General features: G+C 47.4%; 1 protein-coding gene across 2 annotated transcripts in view; it reads left to right on the top strand.

Moving 5' to 3' along the window:
* Nucleotides 1-2,657: 2,657 nt before the first annotated feature.
* B9D1 (B9 domain containing 1) overlaps nucleotides 2,658-18,226 on the top strand; it is a 224,601-nt gene continuing 209,032 nt past the window's right edge. Inside the window, exons 1-2 of one of the 2 annotated variants that reach the window (XM_077449416.1) lie at nucleotides 2,658-2,830; nucleotides 5,527-5,595. In XM_077449416.1, the coding sequence (XP_077305542.1) occupies nucleotides 2,771-2,830; nucleotides 5,527-5,595 (129 nt within the window). In that variant the 5' untranslated portion in view covers nucleotides 2,658-2,770. The remainder of the gene's footprint in view (nucleotides 2,831-5,526; nucleotides 5,596-18,226) is intronic. The other variant, XM_077449415.1, reaches the window with a different exon arrangement.

Genomic DNA, 18,226 nt, shown 5'->3' with positions numbered 1-18,226 from the left:
AGGGCCCGCTGAAAAAATTTTTTTGTAAAGTCAGCAGCTACAAACACTGTAGCTGCTGACTTTTAATAAGCACACTTACCTGTCCAGGGCGCCTGCGATATCGGCCGCCTGAGGCTGACCCGTCCCTCGGTGTTGAAAATTCTATCTAAGGGAAACAGGCAGTGGAGCCTTGCGGCCTCACTGCCCGTTTCCTACTGCACATGCGCGAGTCACGCAGCGCTATGTGAATGAGGCGCGCTGTGTTCTGGGACACACATTTCCCAGAACACACAGCGCCCCATTACCCAGAAGACAACGCGAGGAGGAGAGAAGACTGAAGATCACATCGGAGTAGGAAGAAGCAGATTAGGACGATCTGCCTAGCAACAGCCATTTCTGGTAAGTTTAAAAAAAAAAGTTTTTCAGGGTTGCCCTCAACTTTAAAGTCTAAATCTTTTCTGACACTTCTTTCTTAAATTAAAATCAATAGTTTTTGCTAGAAAATTACTTGGAACCCCCAAACATTATATATATTTTAGCAGAGACCCTAGGGAATAAAATAGCAATTGCTGCAATATTTTATGTCACACTGTATTTGCCCAGCGGTCTTTAAAATGCAATTTTTTGGGAAAAAATTCACTTGAATGAATAATAAAAAAAAGTAACAGTTTTTTTTAAAAGGGTCGGTTCACACTGGGACGACTTGTTCGGCGATTTAGCCACCTGAAAAGTCGCGTCCCGCTCTACAATGGAAGCGATCTAATCGGAGCGACACGTTGCTCTAACTTAGAAAGAGGTTCCTGTACGACTTTGGGGGCGACTTGCATTGACTTCTATACAGAAGTCGTTTTGCAAGTCGCCGCAGCGGTCGTGTCCAGGTCGCCTGAGGCAGTCGCGCTGAAAGTCGTGCTGCCTCAGTGTGAACTGACACTAAAGTTAGCCCAATTATTTTTGTTTTAATGTGAAAGATGAAGTTACACCACGAGAATCATGAGAGAATCGTGATCTATCTTCTAAGCAAAAAAATTGTGATTCTCATTTTTGCCAGAATCGTGCTGCTCTATTGCGTATTTAACAGATGATTGCTACAATCCGACTGAGTGCTTTGTCAGATTCACAGTGTTTGAGTTCTACAAGCAAGAGTGGGGAAGGGGGGAGTTTATATAGACTGTAATATAGGGGAAGTTATCCCTGAAGTTGTTTAAAGTCAAGCTAGCGTCCCATAATACTAATACTCCCCATCCAAGTGCTAATCCCTCAATAAAATAACAAAACAAAGTGCTGGACGGTTTTCTGGCTCTGGGAGACTGAAAATTTGGTGTGCCTGGCTGTGCAGGGAGGGAAATATAGGTGGAGGTGGTATGTCTCAGTCAGGAGGACTGTGGTGTATAGGGGTGAGGGTGGTATGTCTCAGTCAGGAGGACTGTGGTGTATAGGGGTGAGGGTGGTATGTCTCAGTCAGGAGGACTGTGGTGTATAGGTGGGAGGTATGTATCAGTCAGGAGGACTGTGGTGTATAGGGGTGGGAGTGGTATGTATCAGTCAGGAGGACTGTGGTGTATATAGGGGTGGGAGTGGTATGTCTCAGTCAGGAGGACTGTGGTGTATAGGGGGGGGGGGTGGTATGTCTCAGTCAGGAGGACTGTGGTGTATAGGGGGGAAGACTGAGGTGTATGGGGGGGGGGGACTGTGGTGTATGGGGGGGAGGACTGAGGTGTATAGGGGGGAGGACTGTGGTGTATGGGGGGGGGGGAGGTATGTCTCAGTCAGGAGGACTGTGGTGTATGGGGGGGGAGGTATGTCTCAGTCAGGAGGACTGTGGTGTATAGGGGGGGGTATGTCTCAGTCAGGAGGACTGTGGTGTATGGGGGGGGGGGGGGTAGTATGTCTCAGTCAGGAAGATTGTGATGTATAGAGGGGGTATGTCTCCATTAGGAGGACTGTGGTGTATAGGGGGGAGGTATGTATCAGTCAGGAGGACTGTGGTGTATAGGGGTGGGAGTGGTATGTATCAGTCAGGAGGACTGTGGTGTATATAGGGGTGGGAGTGGTATGTCTCAGTCAGGAGGACTGTGGTGTATAGGGGGGGGGGGGGGTGGTATGTCTCAGTCAGGAGGACTGTGGTGTATAGGGGGGGAAGACTGAGGTGTATGGGGGGGGGGGACTGTGGTGTATGGGGGGAGAACTGAGGTGTATAGGGGGGAGGACTGTGGTGTATGGGGGGGAGGTATGTCTCAGTCAGGAGGACTGTGGTGTATGGGGGGGGGGGGGGGGGTGGTATGTCTTAGTCAGGAGGACTGTGATGTATAGGGGGGTTATGTCTCAGTCAGGAGGAGTGTGGTGTATAGGGGGGTATGTCTCAGTCAGGAGGACTGAGGTGTATAGGGGGGAGGTATGTCCCAGTCAGGAGGACTGTGGTGTATGGGGGGAGGTATGTCTCAGTCAGGAGGACTGTGGTGTATTGGGGGGGGGGGGGGGGCTGAGGCGTATAGGGGGGAGGACTGTGGTGTATAGGGAGGTGGGTGGTATATAGATGTATATAGACTATCATCCTCCTCCTGCAGGGAATACATTATAATAAATGTGACATACAGAAGACTACAGTGGAGGGGAAGGGCGCACTGTGTATTCTGTGAGGAGAGTTCGCGCTCCGCCCCCTCAGGAGGTGTGTCCCTCCCGCTCGCCGTAGTTCCGGTTGCTAGGCTCGGGGCGTCCCATAGTAACCGCTGTGTATGCGGCCCTCACTGTGTGTGTGACCCGAGTTCCCGGTGTACCGGGCCCGGCCGTGTCCATGGCCTCCGCTGTCAGCGTCTTCCTTCTCAATGTCACCGGACAGATCGAGAGCGCCAAGGTGAGGCCTAATGCTGGGCCCGGCCATCCTGAGCGGGGATGGGGGGTTCTCAGACTCAGGATACTGAGTGGTGGGGGTCACACTTGTGGGGTACAGAAGGGGAGGGGTGGTCACACTGGGGGGTACAGAGGGGGGAGGGAGGTCACACTTGTGGGGTACAGAAGGGGGAGGGGAGGTCACAGTTGTGGGGTACAGAAGGGGGAGGGGAGGTCACACTGGGGAGGGGGTACAGGGAGGGGATGTCACAGAGGGGGTCACACTAGGGGGTACAGAGGGGGGAAGGGAGGTCACACTTGTGGGGTACAGAAGGGGGAGGGGAGGTCACACTGGGGGGGTACAGTGAGGGGAGATCACAGAGGGGGAGGGGAGGTCACACTCTGGATACAAAGGAGAGGGAGATGGGGGTACAGGGGAGCAGATGTCACATGAGGGGGTTCTCACACTGTGGGAAAGAGGAGAAGGGGGTGAGTGTGACACTAGGGGTACTTAGAAAGTAATAGAAAAAAATACTCCTGCGCCAACCAAATGAATGAAGTGGGTACTGCTGCGAACACTGAGGGAAATGTCAGAACCCAGGTAAACAAATCCGGTAAGAATAGCGCTGCGCTGTATAAATTATGAGAAATAAAGTGCTCTGTGAGGAAAACGCTAAAACCAAACTAACAAGAAGCAATAGAAATGCATGTAAACGTAAACACAAAATAAAGTGCATAAATCACACATTGATCATTAGTATTTCCTTAATAAACAATGGAATTGATATCGCAGTGGCAATAAATACTATGATGAAAAATGTCCAATGAGATAAAAAGTATTCATAAGTGAATATAGTAAATGTTTCCATGAAAAGTTCCTTTTTCCAAAAATATGGTATAGTGCTATAGATAGATATATAGTGACTGTATATCAATACAAAAAAAGTATATAAAGTGCTGGTGGTCACTCTCTGCAGTGAGGTTCTGGTGATAGATGGCTTCTTATCTTCTGTGAAGCTAAATGAGTGTCCCCTCACCTTACTGCTGTAAGGTAACAGCATGTAAATAAATCTTTGTTGTTGAACCGCTGAATGTCCCCTAGTAAGCGTCCCCAAAATGTCAACGTCCACTTTTAACTCACTGGAGCGGGTGAACCTTGCAAGTAGGGCATGGGTGAGTATGGGAACAAGAGGGATCCTCGATAGTGTAGTAATTTCACAAAATGTTTATTAATAGCAACAGAGTAAAAATAGTTACTCACATTAAACAGTAACAAACTGGCAACAAAAAATGAGCAGCGAGCTCGTCCAATACGAGATACCGGAAGTGATGTAGACAAGCTCAGTGCTCGTTTTTTGTTGCCAGTTTGTTACTGTTTAATGTTATTATTATATTATTTAACTATTTTTACTATATTCACTTATGAATACTTTTTATCTTATTGGACATTTTTCATCATAGTATTTATTGCCACTGTGATCAATTCCAGTGTTTATTAAGGAAATATTAATGATCAATTTGTGATTTATGCACTTTAATTTGCGTTTAAGTTTACATGCGTTTCTATTGCCTCTTGTTAGTGTGCTTTTAGTGTTTTTCCCCACAGAGCACTTTCGCACTTTATTTCTTATAATTTATACAGCGCAGCACTATTCTTACCTTATTTGTTGACACCGGGGGTACATTAATGGTTGATATTACACTGGGGGTACAGAGGAGGAGGGGGGGATCAATCCCGCACTTGGGGTACATAATGGAGGGATGGGTTCCACACTGAAGGTACAAAAGAGAGTGGAGAGGGGTTCTCACACTGAGTTTACCGATGCGAGGGGGAGGATTCTCACATTGGGGGTACAGAATATGAGGAATGGGTTCTCACATTGGGGGTACAGAAGATGGGGATGGGTTCTCGCGTTGGGGGTACAGAAGATGGGGATGGGTTCTCGTGTTGGGGGTACAGAAGATGGGGGATGGGTTCTCGTGTTGGGGGTACAGAAGATGGGGGATGGGTTCTCACGTTGGGGGTACAGAAGATGGGGGGATGGGTTCTCGCGTTGGGGGTACAGAAGATGGGGATGGGTTCTCGTGTTGGGGGTACAGAAGATGGGGGATGGGTTCTCACGTTGGGGGTACAGAAGATGGGGGATGGGTTCTCGCCTTGGGGGTACAGAAGATGGGGGATGGGTTCTCGCGTTGGGGGTACAGAAGATGGGGGATGGGTTCTCACGTTGGGGATACAGAAGATGGGGGATGGGTTCTCACGTTGGGGGTACAGAAGATGGGGGATGGGTTCTCACGTTGGGGGTACAGAAGATGGGGGATGGGTTCTCACGTTGGGGGTACAGAAGATGGGGGATGGGTTCTCACGTTGGGGGTACAGAAGATGGGGGAATGGGTTCTCACGTTGGGGGTACAGAAGATGGGGGGATGGGTTCTCACGTTGGGGGTACAGAAGATGGGGGGATGGGTTCTCACGTTGGGGGTACAGAAGATGGGGGATGGGTTCTCACGTTGGCGGTACAGAAGATGGGGGATGGGTTCTCACGTTGGCGGTACAGAAGATGGGGGATTGGTTCTCACGTTGGGGGTACAGAAGATGGGGGATGGGATCTCACATTGGGGATGCAGTGGGGTCCAGGATTAGGGATGAGTGGGCTGGGTCTGCTGGAAATGTATGACCTTCCTTTGTTATTCTGATGTGTTCTTCTTTTCTTCTCCTAGTTTCCTGAATTCGATGAACTGTACTGCAAGTACTGCTTTGTGTACGGAAATGACTGGGCCCCGACCTCTGTAAGTCCCTCTCCTAGGTGTCAGTCCCCTCTCCTGGGTTTCAGTCCCCTCTCCCGGGTGTCAGTCTTGTTGCTCTCTTCCAACATTCCAAAATAGAAATCCTCTTCCAACATACACCTCTGATACAATGCCGTGATTGTGCGGCCAGAAGCTCCACCCCCTCTGTGTGATGTCACAGTGAATCCTGGAGGGGGGCAGCGGGCTATCTCCGCTCCAAACAATGCCCAGCTAATCAGTACCTGAAACAATCTGTCTTGGCATCTACATGTCCTGTAAATGGAAGGTACAAACTCCTCAAATCATATAAAAGGAGAAACGACTCTTCATGGTGGTAAAGCATGGCCCGGCTGTATGTAGTATATCATTTGAGCCTGACTGATCCAAGGGACGCCGTGTATGTCCATACAAAACTTTTTTATTTTTATATTTGGATTGCGTGAGGAAGGATTAGAAACCCTTTCAGGTTTTTATTGCTGTCCAGGATTCTATAAGATTGATTTTACCTGAAAAATTACAATAATTTTTCCAGATGGGGAGTGAAGTGAAAATCTACAGCAACACAGACCTCTATTTAATATTGACAAGAGGTCTAGTCATCTCTACTGTTTTTTTTTTTTTTCCATAGCCATTGCCAGAGTAGAAAAGCCTGTTCCCTGCTCACGCCTGCAAAGTCAGACACTTGCTCATGGTGTGGAAGCAGTGGTCTCTCTGCACCGCTAGCAGCAAAGCTCATGCTTCCTGCTGATTGGAGGGCTCTAGCTGTCAGGGCCGACGCTAGCAATAGGCGGGTCAGGCGGCTGCCTAGGGCGCCCGGGTAGGGGGGGCGGCAAAATACGGATCCCCAGACACTCGCTGTGATTTGGATTATTAAAATATCTCCAGGATTGTCATTTTTTAAATACATGCTGCCTCATGGCGCCAGCCGCCAGGCTAGAGGGCGATTGCGCCTGTGAAGACATCCCGGACCGCTCTGTCCCCAGCCTGCAGTGCCACCCTAGCAGCGGCAATGAGAAGATGAGGGGTGACAGCCGGCCGGTCCGGAAGTGCAGCATGATCAGTGGAACTGGCTGGGGCGGATGAGATGGCATGTAACTCTGGGCTTGCCGATATCCGCTCCCCCTCTTCCTGGCCGCTCGGGCATCTGTTATGGAAGAACAGCCAGGCAGCAGCACCACTCTCCTGGAGTAAAGCCATCACCGCCGCTGACTCAGGTATAGTGGAAGCTCAGGCAGCATGTTTAGTGCTGAAGCCTGCAATCACATGAAAAAAAAAAAAGTACTCTGTCAAGTTTATAGTGTATTTCACTGTGTGTGTGTGTGTGTGTGTGTGTGTGTGTGTGTGTGTGGGGGGGGGGGGGGTTAGGAACAGACGTGCAGTGGGGTACGTAGGGGGAACAGAGGTGTGTGTGTGTTTGTGTGTGTGTGTGTGTGGGGGGGGGGGGGGGGGAACAGAGGTGTGTGTGTGTGGGGGGGGGGTACATAGGGGGAACAGAGGTGTTTGTGTGTGGGGGGGGTACGTAGGGGGAACAGAGGTGTGTGTGTGTGTGGGGGGGTACGTAGGGGGAACAGAGGTGTGTGTGTGTGTGTGTGGGGGGGTACGTAGGGGGAACAGAGGTGTGTGTGTGTGGGGGGGTACGTAGGGGGAACAGAGGTGTGTGTGTGTGTGTGTGTGTGGGGGGGGGGTACGTAGGGGGAACAGAGGTGTGTGTGTGTGTGTGTGTGTGTGTGTGTGGGGGGGGTATGTAGGGGGAACAGAGGTGTATGTTTGTGTGTGGGGGGGGGGTACGTAGGGGGAACAGAGGTGTATGTGTGTGTGTGGGGGGGGGGTATGTAGGGGGACCAGAGGTGTATGTTTGTGTGTGGGGGGGGGTACGTAGGGGGAACAGAGGTGTGTGTGTGTGTGTGTGTGGGGGGGGGGTACGTAGGGGGAACAGAGGTGTATGTGTGTGTGTGTGGGGGGGGGGGGTACGTAGGGGGGACAGAGGTGTGTGTGTGGGGGGGTACGTAGGGGGAACAGATGTGTGTTTGTGTGTGTGGGGGGGGGGGACAGACAGACGTGCGAGGGGGTACATAGGGGGAACAGGTGTGTGTGTGTGGGGGGGGAGAGGAACAGACACGCAGGGAGGTACAGAGGGGGAACAGATATGTGTGGACACGGGACAGATGTGCAGAGGGTACAGAGGGGTAACAGGTGTGTGTGTGGGGGGGGGGGGAACAGACGTGCAGGGGGGTACAGAGGGGTAACAGATTGTTTGTGGGTGGGGGAGATAGACGTTCAGGGGGTACAGAGGGGTAACAGGTGTGTGTAGTGGGAAAGACATGCAGGGGGGTACAGAGGGGTAACAGGTGTGTGTAGGGGGGAGACAGACATGCAGGGGGGTACAGAGGGGCAACAGAGTGTGTGTGTGTGTGTGTGTGTGTGTGTGTGTGTGTGTGTGGGGGGGGGGACAAACATGCAGGGGGGTATAGAAAGACAACAGGTGTATGTGTGTAGGGGGGACAGACTTGCAGGGGGTACAGAGGGGGAACAGGTGTGTGTGTGTGTGTGTGTGTGTGTGTGTGTGTGTGTGTGTGTGTGTGTGTGTGTGTGGGGGGGGGGACAAACGTTCAGGGGGGTACAGAGGGGTAGATTGTGTGTGAGAGGAACTGATGTGTGTGGGGGGTTTGAGGGGAACAGAGATGCAGAGGAGGGGTGCAGAGGGGAACAAGTATTCAGGGTGATAAAGTGATGGAGTGATCTGACGTGTGAAGATGGAAGAATTGTGGTGATCTGAAACTTGAAAATAAAGAAATTGGGGTGATTTGAGGTGTGGAGGTTCAAGTCCACCTTTGTAAGAAAAATTAAGAAATGAAGATCTTTTTGCATACAAAAAGGTACAAAAATTTGCATTTATTATTATTTTTAGTAGGTGCCTGTAAAGCATGGTAAGTGTATCTGTATACCCGTACAGACAGGCAATTATACAGTTAGCCTGTCTGTATACTGCCCTAGCTTGTGGACCACAACTGGCTTGATTAAGCAAGCCGGTGCCATCCACTATTTGTTTTTGGGCCGGGTCCAGAGGCACAGGTACAGGCATGTGGACCACGGCTGAAGAAATGGGTGAAGAGGCACCGCAAAAGTCTCAGTGAAGGGGCGGAGCCAACGGGGCGGCAAAATTAGGTTTCGCCTAGGGTGCCAAAAATCCTTGCACCAGCCCTGCTAGCTGTCACTCGGTAAAGGGTGCGTGGGACCTCCACAGAGGGAACACTGCTTCCATACATAGAGGAGAAGGCTATGACCTGCAAGCAAGTGAGGGGGGCTGTGCTAGGGAATTAAAATAGTCACATTTTTTAGCAAGTCCAAAGGTATTTTGCAAGTGAATAAATGTCAGAAATGAAAAGGAAAAATGCTGTAGGTAAGCATTCAAAATACTTCATTTTCTCTGTGCTGTGATTTTCTTCTTTTTTTAATTGGTGACAGGTTCTATTTAAAGTGGAGTTCCACCCAAAAATGGAACTTCCGCTTTAAGTACTGGTGACCCCCTGACATGCAACATTTGTCATTTTTTGGGGGGGGGCGTACCCAGTTTTGACAGGCACACAGCTCCCACTTCTTTCCCACGGCGCCGGAAGGAAGTTCACCTCTCCCCCTCCCTCCCTGCAATCGTCTGGGATATGTCACAGGTCCCAGAGGACCACCCGGCAATTCAGTGTGCCGCATGCACATGCACACAGTTACAATGCCGGCGCCGTGGAGAGGGAGAGGATCGAGGCTTCATGCACCCGCATCGCTGAATTGTGGGACAGGTGAGTGTCCGGTTATTAAAAGTCAGCAGCTACACTTTTTGTAGCTGCTGACTTTTAAATAGGTGGAACTCCGCGTTAAAGAGGAAGTAAAGCCTTAATAAAAATAAACTGTGCAAGGCAAAGGCATAATGAGCTAGTATGCATAGCATACTAGCTCATTATGAATAACTTACCTGAGATGGAAGCCCCTGAAGCTACCCTCGTCGTCCAACTCAGACGCCTCCATGATACCCGGAGTGACTTCCGGGTATCGCGGTTCTGGCCAGTCATGTGCGCGGGAGCCGTCACTGTCCTAGACAGCGGTGTCTGTCATTTGCAAATATCTCCTAAACCGTGTAGGTTTAGGAGATATTTCTTATACCTACAGGTAAGCCTTAATCTAGGCTTACCTGTAGGTCAAAGTGGTCTGTAAGGGTTTACAACCACTTTAAGTATGGTTGCAGTCTAGCCGCTAACTCGTTCCCCAGAATTGCTGTTTCTTGTAGTCCGTATTTGACGTCCCAGCTTTCCCTCCAGTCTTGTGCAGTTGTACAGGCTCCTCTCCTGGACTGAAATAGCTTAGTCTGATTTAACTGCACACTGCGGGCTTCTTACAATGTTCATTAGAAGCTGCAGCACCTAGTCAGGTAGCCCATGGCATGTGAAACACACCCAGTGGCAAAAAAAAAATGTGCACACACATAAGGAGTTAAACACAAAAATGTGCACTGGGTGTACACAGGCCCACTAGGATGAGGACTAGGGTGCTTTACACTTGGTCCATCTGGCCGAAACCAGACAGAGCCCTTTCTCTGGAGGGTCTGCCGAAACAGACCCACCCAAGCAGCAAGTCGGGTAGAGGCCACATTGTTTCTTGGTTGGAGGACATCCAGCATCATCTTTGGTTTCAGTACTGGAGGCTCAACATCAGATGTGGGCATTACCTAGGGTGGTCTATGTGCAAGTACAGCCTGCCTAGGAACACCCACTCCTCCAGACTGACACCCACCCATCAAAGCATTTTGATATTTGCATAACTCCTCCCAAAAGCCAGCCCACTGCTTGCATCAGTGCTGAGGCCTCTTAAAGCGGTGTTCCGCTTAAAAAAAAAAAATTAAAAGTCAGCAGCTACAAATACTGCAGCTGCTGACTTTTAATAATTGGACACTTACCATATTTATCAGCATATAACACGCACTTTTTTCCCCATGAAATCATGGGTGCATGTTATACGCCGATCCCCCGCCAATTTTGAGCGTCTCGGCGGCTTTTGCCCGCTTTCGCCCATTCTTGGTGGCTTTTGCCCGTTTTCGCCCATTCTCGGCAGCTTCCGGACACTCCCGGCCGCTCTTGCAGTCCTGCGTGAGCCACCGTAAGTCGCCGAGAACCGCTGAGATACACAGGACATCTGGCTCTGTATCTTGGCGGCGCCATTTTTAACCGGCAAGGCTGCAATGACAAGGCTGCAGATAGACACTGATAAGGCTTCATTGATGGGCATTTAAATGTAAGTTTTTTTCCTTAAACTTCCCTCCTAAAAGTTTTTTTCCTTAAAAGTCCCTCCTAAACTTCGGGTGCATGTTATACGCCGATAAATACACTACCTGTCCCAGGATCCAGCGATGCGGGAGGATCAAAGCCCCGCTCGTCTCCCCCTCCGCTCGGCAGCGCAGACATTGTAACTGTGGGTGTCCGGCTGTGACTTCAAAGCCGGGCACCCACTGCAGATGCGTGTGCGGCGCCGTTAATGGTCACACAATCATCTGGGACCTGTGACTCGTCCCAGATGATTGACAAGAGGGAGGGGGCAGAGCTGATCTCCCTTCCTGTGCCGAGGGAAGTGGCGTCAAGAACCCAGGCGCTGAAGAAGGCAGACAACGAGGGACCCCCTAGCAACAGGCATTTAGAGGTGAGTAAAAAAAATGTTTTTCTTTTTTGTTTTTTTATGCACATAAATTACATTTTTTTTTTTTAGGGTGTAACTCCACTTTAGGGGGAGTACTGATGCAGGGGCTGTGATGGTTTCAGGAAGCTCTGTGCAGCATCCTGCTGCTGGCCATGATCTGCCTGCATTGCATAGAGACACACAGACTCCCAGTGTTGGCATGGGTCTAAATAAGATACAGAAAACAGAGATGTTTTATTTAGAAATGTCATTAGCATGTTGATGAACGAGAGGGACCAGAGACGGTAAAATATAAGAAGATTAATCTTCAGTGTTAAAGTTTCCTCTCTACACACAAAAAGAGGATTATGTTCATAAAAGCAACCATCAGACCTGAGATGGTAATTAACATTTGCAGTTTCCTGGGAGACTTCTGTCGGGTCCCTGATTGTGTATTTCATTCCAATTTTATTATCTAAATCCCATTATACAGACAAGACCTTTTCCAGGAGGTAACTCCCTGAACGGCTTTTATTTCTCGGTGAAAGGGGCGCTAAAGACAATTTCTGGGAACGTGCGGCTTCTGTACGTCTATGGAAATACGTTTTCTTTTTTCTGGAAAGACGTTCTGTGAATTTATAAAGTCATTATAATTATTCCATCATTGTAATAAGCAGTGGTGGCGTCGGTGTACTTGTATGTGTTATTAAGGCAGCAAGCATTGCTTTCATCCATCCAAGTAGACTTTCCTGAAAAATGACATCTTTCTGTGAATGCCTGGCACGTTTTAAAGGGTAGTTTGACATGAAGAACTAGTGGAGAACACGAAGCTGTGTGATCCCTACTGCTATTGGCCATTACTTATAGAATATCTAAACCCAAAAATAACAATATTTATATATTGCAGTTTATCAGTCCTTATACATGGTGCCTGATTTAATTGACGATCAGGCCTTTTCGGACACTTTTTGTTAACATCTAAAAATCTGCTTTTTTTGCTAGAGAATTCTTAGAGCCCCAAACATCTTTTTTTTTTTTTTTTTTTTTTTTTAAGCAGAAGCCCTAAAGAATAAAATGGTTGCCATTGCAATTTTTTATGTCGCACGGTTTTTGCACAGCAGTTTTTAAAACATTTATTTGAACAATTTTTTTGGAAAATGTTAATTTTGCGTTAAGGAATGTTACTGCACACAAACACAATACAATACCCATTTTTTGGGTCAAATATAAAATAATGGTGTTTCAAAGAGTAAATAAATGCCTAACATGTTATGATTCAAAATTGTGCTCGCTTGTTTTATCCATTTCCCTCCTATTGTACTTTTACCAGGTGCAAAAAAATCATTATCTTTTAAATAAATTAAAGGGGAATTATATTTCCACTTGTTATGTTTGTGTATTCCCTCCCATACTCTAAACACATTTTTTGTGACCAAAGGTGTTGTCTTCCCTAGTGATCTATATTTTAAAGGAGTCCAGATTTCTCTACCTAGATTTGTGCCTGATAAACTGTGTTCTATTTTTCCCCATCTTTTTTTACTTTCTAATTTTGCCCATTCCACCACCCGTGTTAACACTGCTGCTTCGTAATATTTTCTAAAGTCTGGGACATTCAGACCCCCCTCGTCTTTTCCCTTTTGCAAAGTCTTTAGTGGGGTTCTAGGTTTCTTGTTGTTCCAGATAAATTTAGAAATTAAAGAATTTATCATTTTAAAATATAGAGGGGGGATATATATTGGTAATAGCTGAAATTTATAAAGGATTTTAGGTTGAATAATCATTTTTAAGGCATTAATTCTTCCCAACCATGACAGGGGCTTTGTTCTCATTCTCCTTATTTCTTCTCTCAGTTCTTCTAGAAGGGGGATATAGTTTATTTGATATATTTTTTCTATTGATGCAGTCAGTTTAATCCCTAAATATTTAATTTCTTTTTGCCATAGAAATGGGAATTCTCTCTTAATGTCAAGTTCTTCTCTCGAATTTATATTTACGTTTAAGATTTCTGACTTGCTTGGGTTAATTTTAAAGTTAGATAATTCCCCGTACTCCTGTAAAGCCTTTAACAAGTTTGGCATGGAGATTCGTGGGCTAGATACATAAAACAGAATATCATCCGCGAATGCGGCTGTCTTATGTATTTCCCCCTCTATCTCAACCCCCTTTATATCTGGGTTTCTCCTTATCGTCTCCAGGAGTGGCTCCAATGCCAGAATGAACAATAGGGGGGACAGCGGACACCCCTGTCTAGTCCCATTGTTCATTCTGAAGGCTGTTGATAGTACCCCATTAACTCTAATATGCAATTACGACACATAATTAAAGAGGGGAAATTGAAAACACTAGCAATATTACAGAAAGAAAATGATTGGATGGATTTGAACGAGTGGCGATACCTGCAGCTTAGACATTTCGTCTCATGACTACCACAACCGCTTAGAGTTGGAGAAAATTTGACTGCCTTGGAGCGGATATGTGAGGGGAAAACCCCAAGGGCAGGTATTGCCCAGTTTTATAAGGTCTTGAGATGGGAATGTGAAGCGGAGGTACCAACTTTCATTAAAAAATGGGAAGAAGAGATAGGAGCACGGGGTGAAAACCAAAACATAGAAAAAATATTGAAGATGGTACACAGATCCACGGAAAATAGTAAGATGATAGAAACAAATTATACAATTTTAGTAAGATGGTATAGGACCCCAGATATAATGGCAAAGTACCAGGAGGGACAATCTGGGAAATGTTGGAGGAATTGTGGACAAACGGGAAGTTTGGCCCATATATGGTGGGACTGTCCCAAGATTAAAGAATATTGGAGAGAAATAATAAGATATATAGAAGTAATAGCTAAAATACAGTTACCTGAGAACCCATGGTTATGCCTATTCCATGCAGTAGATACCCCAATTAAGGAGTATAGGAATTCCCTTACAAGCTCATTAATAAACGTGGCAAAAAGTCTGATCCCGAAAAAATGGAAAGAAATAGAAGCACCCAAAGTAAAGGAATGGTTAGGAAAAGTTGAGGAAATGTATAGTATTGAAGGGCTGGGAATGGAGGAAGAAAGAGAAAGAAAAAGATTCCATGTGAAATGGAAATACTGGAAAATCTTTAGACAATCTATGATTTTTAACGAGGTAATGGGTCGGTAGGGGTGGGGAGAGGGGTGGGAGGGAGATATTTTAGAAGAACTCGAGAAGTAAAGAAAGAAAACCAGGATAATTTGAAAAATTGAAGGGCATGAATGTATTTTGGTCCTATGGTTTTCTTTTAATACTTGATTATGTTTTGTATGCAACTTAAATGAAAAATTTAAATAAAGATAAAAAAAAAGATAAAAAAAAAAAATTGTGCTCGCTCGCAGAATGGCGCCAAACTAAAGTATTTAACCTCTTCAGCCCCGGAAGATTTTACCCTCTTCCTGACCAGAGCACTTTTTGCGATTCGGCACTGCGTCGCTTTAACTGACAATTGCAACATTGCACCCAAACAAAATTGATGTCCAAAAAAGAGAGACAATTTTGAGAAAAACGCAATCCTTTTTACTTTTTGCTATAATAAATATCCCCAAGAATATATATAAAAAAATATTTTTTTCCTCAGTTTAGACCAGTATGTATTCTACATATTTTTGGAAAACAAATTGCAATAAGAGTATATTGATTGGTTTGCGCAAAAGTTATATCTACAAAATAGTTTTATGGCATTTTTATTATTAAATTAGTTTTATTAGTAATGGCGGCGATCTACGATTTTATCGGGACTGCGACATTATGTCGGACACTTTTGACACTATTTTGGGACCATTGTAATTTATACAGCGATCAATGCTATAAAAATGCACTGATTACTGTGTAAATGACACTGGCAGGGAAGGGGTTAACCACTAGGGGGCAATGAAGGGGTTAAGTGTGTCCTAGGGAGTGATTCTAAGTGTGGGGGGGATGGGCTACCATTCACATGACAGCGATCACAGCTCACGATCACAGGGAACAGTGATCTCTGTTATGACACAAGGCAGAACCAGGAAATGCCTTGTTTACATAAGCACTTCCCCGTTCTGCTGCTCCGTGACACGATCTCCAGGAGACCGGCGGACATCTGCGGCATGGTCATGCTGTACGCGGTGGCCTGCTATCCCCGCCTCTTAAAGGGTACATACAGGTACGCCCATTTGCCCGCCGCTGCCATTGTGCCGACGTATATCGGTGTGGTTGTAAAGGAATTTTTTTTTTTTTTAAATAACAAACATGCCTATACTTACCTGCTCCGTACAATAGAATTGCACAGAGCAGCCCTGATCCTCCTCTTTTCGGGTCCCTCGCCGGTGCTCCAGGCTCCTCCTTTATTTCTGGTGCCCCCAATAAGAAGCTGATAGGGGCACTCATGCGGGCTCACATCCGAGACCTGCTGCTGCGTCCATTGACACAGACAGCGGGACTCGGCCCCGTCCCCTCGTCACTGAAGTTGATTGACAGGAGCCAATGTCTCCCACTGCTATCAATCTGCCCAAGGAGGAGGGACAAAGCCAGGAGAGCCGCAACTCTCATGCAGAGCGCTGGATTTGCAATGGGGTGCAGGTAAGTATAAGGGTGTTGAGAGGGAGAGTTTGTGACACAGAAGGTTTGAGGAAACCTTGAGGCGTTAGAATCACTTTAAAAATCTCCATAGGCGCCGCTTTAAAAGTCTTTATGGGTTTCCAGTGGAGAATTAGACAGGAGGTTGGTGCTGGAATCCTTGTTCTTGCTCTGACGTTTACGGCAATACCTCATGTGTGTAGTGAGATCACTGTTTAAGTATGCGTGTAGGACCAACACGTGTGCTCACTTTTGCGAGCAAGCACAGGGGGCGCTTTAAAAAAATATATATTTCCCAAGTGTTCTTCCAGGACAGCCCTTGAGAGATGGAGCTCCTCCCATCGACACAGGAAACACATTGCCACAGTTCAAAAGGCGGTCCCTCAGGTCCCTGGTCAGTCATTTGTGTTTCCTCCGTCGGAGGAACATGTTGCCAGGAACCTGGAGGCCCCTCTCAGGGGCTGCCTGAGAACCTGCAAGCCTAAGGGACCGGGTCCTGGTTTATGGCTGCAGTTTGGGTCCATACCTTTTTTCTTTGGCTCGGGTACCGTCCAGCTGAACCGGAGCTGACCCGTTACCCTCCTCCTTCCAGTGCCGAGGTGGCCAGGGGCAGAATGACGCCGGTTTCCCCCAGGAGTGGTGAGTGGAACCTTCCATCTTCCCTCCTCGTTGCAGGGGGTCGGAGACGCCGAGCGTTCACTTCCGGCGGAACTGCGTCATCTCTGTGTGCCGAGACTTCCGGTTCCGGGTCTCTAGGGTACAAGGGGGAGAGGGAGAGCCAGCACTGTGCCTGTAAAGCCCGACCAGCGTCCAGCAATACCGGACTAGCGGCGGGATCCGGAGCGCCAGAGGGGGACTATGGAGACTATTCCCCAGGACACTCCGGCGGAGACAGGCACCAGCCATTCCCAGGTAGGCTGCCGGGCATGCTATTACTCTGGTGGAGCGGTGGTGTTTGTAGGATGGGTTCTGTAGTGCCCCACGGTGGTGGTTACTCACAGTCTAGGTTGTGTGCAGTTAGTGGTGATTCTAAGGAGGGACAGGGGGCTGGCGCTAAAAATCCTTTGTCTTCTTATTTTCAGGTTAAAGAGATACCAAAGGAAGACAAGGCAGGCCGCAAAAAGTGCCCTAATTGTGGAAATAGGTTGTCCTCTGGCTCTAACAAAGCCCTATGCAAGCAATGCATTACAAACCTGCTTAAATCTGAGACAGATTCCCCTTTGGCAAAATTTTTGGGCTCCTTTAAAGAGGAAATGGTGTCGACCTTTAAGTCCCTCCGAGAGTTAATCACTGACGTGGGGTCAGCTGCGGCTGCCTCCACGAGTAAAACAACTGCAGTCTCCTCCTCACCATGCTTTACAACACCCAGCTCAGGGGAGCCCCGTATGTTCAGGGAGCCTAGCCCCACGTTGATTAGCCCCGATTCCTCTGACACTGATTCCGATCAGGAAGAGGATCAAGCAACATCCAAAGCCTCAAAGTATAGATTGTCTCTTGAGGAAGTAGATGAGCTAATGGGGGCTATCTATGACACGCTGGAAATTGAGGAGGAAGAAACTCAGTTATCATGACATGATATGATGTATGAGGCTCTGGGAAAAAAGAAAGCAAGGGTTTTCCCTATACACAAGGTGCTTTCTGACCTTGTCCTTAAGGAGTGGTCGGAACCAGATAAAAAGGTTTTCTTTCCTAAATCCCTTAAGAGAAGGTTCCCTTTTGATGAGAGCCCGGAGGCGGTCTGGAATAAAAATCCTAATCTAGACGCCCCTCTGTCCAAAATCTCAAAACAAGCTGATCTGGCCTTTGAGGATATGGGCCATCTGAAAGATCCCATGGACAGGAGAACAGACATTGTCTTAAAGAGGGCCTGGGATGCCTCTATGGCAGGCTTAAAACCAGCTCTAGCCACTTCTTGTGTAGCTAGAAACCTGGAGTTCTGGTTATCACAACTACAGGAACATTTAAAAGCAGGCACTCCTAGGGGGGAGCTTCTGAAATCCTTCCCTATGCTTTTTAAGGCCACCAGTTTCATCTCTGACGCCTCCACAGACTCCGTAAAATTTACGGCCAAGTCAGCAGCACTTTCAGTGGCAGCTAGGAGGTCAATATGGATGAAAACTTGGGGGGGAGACACGGCGTCTAAAACCCGCCTGTGCAGCGTCCCTTTTACAGGAGACTTAGTCTTCGGGCCTGAATTAGACTCCGCCTTAGAAAGGACGGCGGATAAAAAGAAAACCTTTCCCGCAAAAAAGAAAAATTTTCAAAGAAAATTTTTTCGTCCCTTTAAGGAACCCTCTAAATCAGAGAGGAGTTCAACCCCCAAAAAACATTGGTCGGGACATAAAGGGAAAGAAAAAGGGGGCATACTGTTTAGCCGCCCCAATCAGGATCCCAAACCCCAG

Source organism: Lithobates pipiens, unplaced genomic scaffold, assembly GCF_037356315.1.
Source record: "Lithobates pipiens isolate NorthernLeopardFrog02 unplaced genomic scaffold, aLitPip1_a1.2 Scaffold_22, whole genome shotgun sequence".
Classification (NCBI taxonomy): Eukaryota; Metazoa; Chordata; class Amphibia; order Anura; family Ranidae; genus Lithobates; species Lithobates pipiens.
Note: the sequence above shows the minus strand (reverse complement) of the source record. Positions and strands in the feature narration are given on the sequence as shown.